Source organism: Electrona antarctica (genome assembly GCF_951216825.1).
Source record: "Electrona antarctica genome assembly, chromosome: 24".
Lineage (NCBI taxonomy): Eukaryota > Metazoa > Chordata > Actinopteri > Myctophiformes > Myctophidae > Electrona > Electrona antarctica.
In genome coordinates this window covers 6087746-6095627 of record NC_136803.1, presented here as the reverse complement: position 1 = coordinate 6095627, position 7882 = coordinate 6087746, and the positions used below count along the sequence as shown (strand labels likewise).

The 7882-nt window shown below is 48.6% G+C and overlaps 1 protein-coding gene across 1 annotated transcript in view; it reads left to right on the top strand.

The window, feature by feature from the left end:
• nbeal1 (neurobeachin-like 1) overlaps positions 1 to 7882 on the top strand; it is a 122130-nt gene that overhangs the window by 86243 nt on the left and 28005 nt on the right. Inside the window, exons 29-32 of the mRNA XM_079495069.1 lie at positions 1 to 270; positions 1997 to 2172; positions 4664 to 4952; positions 7229 to 7555. The exon at positions 1 to 270 is cut by the window's left edge and continues 59 nt beyond it. Coding sequence (XP_079351195.1) covers positions 1 to 270; positions 1997 to 2172; positions 4664 to 4952; positions 7229 to 7555 — 1062 coding nt within the window. The remainder of the gene's footprint in view (positions 271 to 1996; positions 2173 to 4663; positions 4953 to 7228; positions 7556 to 7882) is intronic.

Genomic DNA, 7882 nt, shown 5'->3' with positions numbered 1-7882 from the left:
AACCTCTCCACGCCCTTCAAGCGGTCCGCAGGGGGCCTCAGCATCGACCTGTCCTACCTGCAGGCCTACGAGGCCGGCGGCGGGGAGAGCGTGGGGAGCCAGACGCCCGGCGGCAGCGCGCCCAGCACGCCGTCGCCCCTGGAGACGGCCAAGCCCTTCCCCCCTCCGCCGGGAGGAGGAGGAGGAGGCTCCGCCACCACGTCCTCGCTGGACGACAGCTTCCTGTTCAGCGACAACATCTCCCTGGGAGAGTCCTTCAACAGTGTTGAGGTGAGCGAAGTTCTCTGTCGCCACGACGTCATTTCAGTCATTTGGATTCCACAGAAGCCGGCGTGTCTTCTGACAGCATGCTGCGCACCGAAAATAGATCACACGTGTTGTCATTAGTTATTTTGAGTTGAAAGAGCATTTGAAGTGATCAAAATAGCAATAGAATACAAGTTTAGAAACATCACAGAACGTCCCAGAAATGTCATAAAAGCAACCTTCAATGCCTCAAATCTGTGATTTCTTCAGCTGGTCGGCCTAAAACATCATCATTACATTTTCAGTCTTGAGATTTGATTTTTGCTGTATTCATATGCTGAAAATAGCCGATAAAAGTATTTGCATACTCTCTTGAGTTACAAATGGCTACATGAACGCTGAGGATTTTACTGGATGATCTCACTAATCATACAGTACTACATTACATCATACGGTGGCAGGTGCCACTGGGTCTGTGTTTGTTGTGATGTCATTGTTCACAGTGACAGATTCTTACTTATCTTTGCGGCCTGACTAATAAGGCTCACGTCACAGTGTCGTCTGTATTCATTGTTAAACGTTTTGCAGAGAACATCCGTGTTACAGGAATGTGTTGTTTCATATTTGCACGCTGCAATGCATTAATACATAGGCTGCTGTTCTACAGAGAACTGTGTCTCGTTTCACTGCTCAATAATACTCTCTTTCCCAATGTTGTGATGCCCCCAGGAGGATTCTAGCTTGTATGTCTATCCTGTGCTGCCATAGACAGCACCTACAGACAATTATATTTGGTGGTGTTGGTGCGGTTACCAAATACTTAACTATGTGCTGGACAGAAGAACATGTGAAAACAGAAACAAAACTGGATTACGAATGCTTGTCCCAGGTGACATATCGAGAGGCATGTCTCTTCACTTCCTCCTCACACTGAGGAAGAGCTATATTGATGTTCCAAAGGTCACCGTCGGTGCAGTGAAAAAAAGATCCTAGTGTGTTTTTCAGTTTGAGACGATTACATAAAAGTGACATCATTCCCCTATGAGACAACATTCCTCACGTAGATATTCCACTGACATCACTCTCTCTCTCTCTCTCTCTCTCTCTCTCTCTCTCTCTCTCTCTCTCTCTCTCTCTCTCTCTCTCTCTCTCTCTCTCTCTCTCTCTCCCCCCCCCCAACGCCCCTTTGGTTGTCCGGTTGTACGGCCTGTAAATAAGCTCAGCGAGAGCCTACGGTTGTGCCGTTTGTGAATCAAGTTTGTAAATACCTGAAAACCCCTTACTTGTATTTTAAATAGAGAGTTTGTGGAACAAGCCTCTAAATATCTGAAACCCTTTCCTTGTACTTTTTTTGTGGTAAAAGTGCTCAAACTTTCTTGTTTACGGCCTTGATCTCCTTACCCCCCCCCCCCCCCCCCCTCTCTCTCCTTCCCTTTCTTTGTTTTCTTGGAAAAATAACACAATGGGAACTATGCACAAAAGATAATTTCACCCACTTTTATACTTTTAAAACTGTAACGTGAAAATTAAGATGATTCTGATTCCCTCTCTCTCTGTCTCTGTCTCTGTCTCTGTCTCTGTCTCTGTCTCTGTCTGTCTCTGTCTGTCTCTGTCTCTGTCTCTGTCTCTCTCTCTGTCTCTCTCTCTCTCTCTCTCTGTCTCTGTCTCTCTCTCTGTCTCTCTCTCTCTCTCTCTCTCTCTCTCTCTCTCTCTCTGTCTCTCTGTCTCTCTCTCTCTCTCGTATCGTCAGCGTGCGGAGGAGGAGCTGTGCAGCATGCTGCTGGACATCGTGCTGTGCGTGATGTGGCGCGGCGTGGAGGGCTCTGACGACGGCGCCTGGCTGGAGCGAGGCCAGGTGTTCTCTGCCCTGACCAAGCTGGGCACGGCCAACGAGCTGCTGCTGCCAATGGACCACATCAAGCTCAGGTCAGAGCGGAGTCAGGGAGCACGGAGTTTACACTGGCTTAGTTCCAACGCTTCAACCCTCCTTAGAGTAGAGGAGTCAGGGAGCATGGAGTTTACACAGGCTTAGTTCCAACGCTTCAACCCTCTCTAGAGTAGAGGAGTCAGGGAGCATGGAGTTTACACAGGCTTAGTTCCAACACTTCAACCCTCTCTAGAGTAGAGGAGTCAGGGAGCATGGAGTTTACACTGGCTTAGTTCCAACGCTTCCACCCTCTCTAGAGTAGAGGAGTCAGGGAGCATGGAGTTTACACAGGCTTAGTTCCAACGCTTCAACCCTCTCTAGAGTAGAGGAGTCAGGGAGCATGGAGTTTACACAGGCTTAGTTCCAACGCTTCAGCCCTCTCTAGAGCAGAGGAGTCAGGGAGCATGGAGTTTACACTGGCTTAGTTCCAACGCTTCAACCCTCTCTAGAGTAGAGGAGTCAGGGAGCATGGAGTTTACACTGGCTTAGTTCCAACGCTTCAACCCTCCTTAGAGTAGAGGAGTCAGGGAGCATGGAGTTTACACAGGCTTAGTTCCAACGCTTCAACCCTCTCTAGAGTAGAGGAGTCAGGGAGCATGGAGTTTACACAGGCTTAGTTCCAACGCTTCAACCCTCTCTAGAGTAGAGGAGTCAGGGAGCATGGAGTTTACACAGGCTTAGTTCCAACGCTTCCACCCTCTCTAGAGTAGAGGAGTCAGGGAGCATGGAGTTTACACAGGCTTAGTTCCAACGCTTCAACCCTCTCTAGAGTAGAGGAGTCAGGGAGCATGGAGTTTACACAGGCTTAGTTCCAACGCTTCAACCCTCTCTAGAGTAGAGGAGTCAGGGAGCATGGAGTTTACACTGGCTTAGTTCCAACGCTTCAACCCTCCTTAGAGTAGAGGAGTCAGGGAGCATGGAGTTTACACAGGCTTAGTTCCAACGCTTCCACCCTCTCTAGAGTAGAGGAGTCAGGGAGCATGGAGTTTACACTGGCTTAGTTCCAACGCTTCAACCCTCTCTAGAGTAGAGGAGTCAGGGAGCATGGAGTTTACACTGGCTTAGTTCCAACGCTTCAACCCTCTCTAGAGTAGAGGAGTCAGGGAGCATGGAGTTTACACAGGCTTAGTTCCAACGCTTCAACCCTCTCTAGAGTAGAGGAGTCAGGGAGCATGGAGTTTACACTGGCTTAGTTCCAACGCTTCAACCCTCCTTAGAGTAGAGGAGTCAGGGAGCATGGAGTTTACACTGGCTTAGTTCCAACGCTTCAGCCCTCTCTAGAGTAGAGGAGTCAGGGAGCATGGAGTTTACACAGGCTTAGTTCCAACGCTTCAGCCCTCTCTAGAGTAGAGGAGTCAGGGAGCATGGAGTTTACACTGGCTTAGTTCCAACGCTTCAGCCCTCTAGAGTAGAGGAGTCAGGGAGCATGGAGTTTACACTGGCTTAGTTCCAACGCTTCAGCCCTCTCTAGAGTAGAGGAGTCAGGGAGCATGGAGTTTACACAGGCTTAGTCTCAACGCTTCAACCCTCTCTAGAGTAGAGGAGTCAGGGAGCATGGAGTTTACACAGGCTTAGTTCCAACGCTTCAGCCCTCTCTAGAGTAGAGGAGTCAGGGAGCATGGAGTTTACACAGGCTTAGTTCCAACGCTTCAACCCTCCTTAGAGTAGAGGAGTCAGGGAGCATGGAGTTTACACTGGCTTAGTTCCAACGCTTCAACCCTCTCTAGAGTAGAGGAGTCAGGGAGCATGGAGTTTACACTGGCTTAGTTCCAACGCTTCAACCCTCTCTAGAGTGGAGGAGTCAGGGAGCATGGAGTTTACACAGGCTTAGTTCCAACGCTTCAACCCTCTCTAGAGTAGAGGAGTCAGGGAGCATGGAGTTTACACAGGCTTAGTTCCAACGCTTCAACCCTCTCTAGAGTAGAGGAGTCAGGGAGCATGGAGTTTACACAGGCTTAGTTCCAACGCTTCAACCCTCTCTAGAGTAGAGGAGTCAGGGAGCATGGAGTTTACACAGGCTTAGTTCCAACGCTTCAACCCTCTCTAGAGTGGAGGAGTCAGGGAGCATGGAGTTTACACAGGCTTAGTTCCAACGCTTCAACCCTCTCTAGAGTAGAGGAGTCAGGGAGCATGGAGTTTACACAGGCTTAGTTCCAACGCTTCAGCCCTCTCTAGAGTAGAGGAGTCAGGGAGCATGGAGTTTACACAGGCTTAGTTCCAACGCTTCAACCCTCTCTAGAGTAGAGCCACGAAGAGCCTGTCCACACCAATAATGATAACTATAATAAGGGACGCAGTCGGTATTTTCAGATGGGGGTCCACAGCCAAATACAGATAATTCTGGCCGGGTCCTTGATGTAAAAAATTGTTTGAGCATCACTGACATAGAAACATAGGTTTTTCAGGATTTAGAAGACATTTTGTAGAATCTGGTCTCAGGTCTTGACTCTCTCTCCCCATCCCCCCCCCCCCCCTCCCCCCCACGTGCAGCCTGATGGAGCGCATGCTGGAGTGTGCGGTGGGCGACAACCGCGAGGCGTCGACGGCCACCCTCCCGCAGCACACGGAGAACGCGGTGCGCCTGCTGCACGTGGTGCAGGACTTCCTGCAGGCCGAGGGCCTGGTCAATCCGTCCCTGTGGACGGAGCGCGCCCTGGAGGACACGGTGACGCTCATGGACGGCCTCATGGTCTGGTACGCGTCGGGCAGCCAGTGGGCGCAGCTGTCCCAGGTGGGCCTGCGCCTGCTGCTGGGCTTCATGGCCCAGGAGGACCCCGAGGTACGTGAGGCTCTCTCTGTCCGTGACGTGACGTGGTTCCCCAACTTTTTCATGTCAAGCACCCCCAAATCGACATGTATTTGCCCGTGGCCCGGTGGCTCAGGGGTAGAGTTTCCAGATGGTAACTGCAAGGTCGCCAGTTCGAACCCGGGCTCCCCCAGAGTTGGTGTCGAAGTGTCCTTGAGCAAGACACTGAACCCCTAATTGCTCCTGATGTGCTGGTTGGTACCTTGCATGGTTTCCGCTGCCATCAGTGTATGAATGTGTGTGAATGGGTGAATGTAATGCACAATCTATGTAAAGCGCCTTGGATAAAGGCGCTATATAAATGCACCATTTACCCCCCCCCCCCCCATCTGAAAACATATGCCAGGAACCCACATAAGGGAAGATTTTCACGGCTCTATAGCAGTGATTCTCAACCATTTGTATTTCAAGGAACCCCCCCCCCCCCCCCCCCAGTGTGACATGCATTAGGCCTCGGACCCACATTTACTAGCACTCTGGGACCACAATTTATATTGTAAAATCACTGTCGATTTAACTCTGAGAGCATACAAATGCTGCACAATAATAATAATGGATTTGATTTAGAACGCACTTTACATTTGTGCTCGGTGCTGCTGGGTCATATATCGACTTCTCCAACATGATATATGATATCAGAAGAGATGGGAGTCAGAAGATATGGGAGTCAGAAATGCACCACAAGCTATGTACTGTATAAGCAAATCAAGCAGAGCCCCACTCTGCTTTGACCTTGCAATGTTTGGACCGTGGGCTTTGTTTTATTTAGCCAAAAATAAATACACAATTAATCTGCTAAATTTGATCCCAATCAGATTAAAACAAACAAACGGACAGATTACAATGCACTCGCTGGACGGGGCGCAGTCAGTGTAATAATGAATTATTGATTGCATTTCCATACATACAGTGTGTGTCTACACTTGTACTTCTATCACTGTGAGGGCATGTGGTGAAGGATGATTATCACATTTAGGCCTGATCTCAAAATTTAAAATAATTCTTCTAAATCCTTTTCTGAAATAAATATTTTCACGATTTTTCAAAAAATAGCAGACCTACAAGCTCGTAGCGCGCCACCGCTTGTAGATCTGCTATTTTTCAATAGCTAAATTACAACATAATGTTTAAAACACCAAAATGGGTTATACTCGGACGTGAGGACATTCCGCTGACCCTGCACTTTCTGCAAAAATCTCCGGTTCTGGTCAGAAGCTTATAGGTTTGGGTTAGGATTAGCACATAGTGGTGAGGGTTTAGGGATTATGGAATGAGTGTGGCCAATGGAGGCACACCAATACTAACACTACTAATGCACTAATGCCCTAATCTCACAGCTTGTAGATCTGCTGTTATTGCTCGTTTTTTTGCATTCCAGTTTACAAAGTTGTTAAATAGGACAGTGGGACAGACAGAGACAGGACAGTGAAGGAAAACGTCAAGGACATGTAACGGAATTGAACCAGGGGGACGCGGCAATTATCTCAGCACACACACACACACACACACACACACACACACACACACACACACACACACACACACACACACACATGGCTTCCATTGTGCCTGTATGCCATTTAGACCTGAGGACACATCTGTGTTGCCTTAGCTTTTAACCACTTTAACCATTATTTTAAACTTTAGCTGTTGCAAAATAGCAGATCTACAAGCTCGTAGCGTGGCACCGAGTGCCGCGCTACAAGCTTATAGATCTGCTATTTTTAAAAAATTGACAAAAAGTGGCGCAAATCTGTGGAATATACTGTATATTCGTTCACAGCAAATGTTTTTAACTCATATATTTTCTTCTCTGGGTTCCCTGGAACAACATATTTTCAGATGGGGGTCAGCGGCCAATTACATAATATTTTTTGGGGTCCTTGATATGAACCAGTTGGAGAACCGCTGACATAATAAACGGTCATGATTTAGATTTGTAGAATCTGGTCTCAGGTCTCAATGGGTTCTTACTTAACCCATTTTGGGCGGGAACCCCTTTTGGTGTTAGCATTATGTTATACTTTAGCTATTGAAAAATAGCAGATCTACAAGCTCATAGCGCGCCACCGAGTGGCGCGCTACGAGCTTGTAGGTCTGCTATTTTTGAAAAATCGAAGAACGACTGACATAGAAACATAGCTTTTTCAGAAAACTGTCAGGATGTAGAAGACATTTTTAGAATCTGATCTCAGGTCAAAATGGGTTGAATACTAAATAAACACGCGTCTCACCACCGCCCACCCCAGGTGTGTGCCATGGCCACGGCCAAGCTGAACGGCATCCTGCAGACCAAGGCCGTGTCCAGCCAGGACGAGGCCTGCTACCTGCTGGGCAAGGTGGAGGGCATCCTGCGGCGCTCCGTCCTGACGGAGACAGAGGGGACGGAGACGGAGACGGACACCTACTCCTTCCTGGTGCCCCTGCTCCGCACGCTGCTCTCCAAGGTCCACCGGCTGCTCTACATGGAGCTGCACCTGCCCACGCTGCCCGACACCAACGGCAGCCCCTCCTTCTTCGAGGACTTCCAGGCGTACTGCAAGACGCCCGAGTGGCGCGTCTACCTGGACAAATACGTGAGCAAACCAATGCCTTTTGCCTTGTTATTAACCCATTTTGGGCGGGAACCCGTTTTGGTGTTTTAAACATTATGTTATAATTTAGCTATTGAAAAATAGCAGATCTACAAGCTCATAGCGCGCCACCGAGTGGCGCGCTACGAGCTTGTAGGTCTGCTATTTTTGAAAAATCATGAAAATGTGGCACAAATGTTTGAATATATTCTTTCAGAGCGAACGTTTTTAACTCAAATCTTTGCTTCTGGGGGGTCCCTGGAACTACATATTTTCGGATGAGGGTCGGCGGCCAAATACATATATTTTTGGGGTTCCTTGACATGAAAA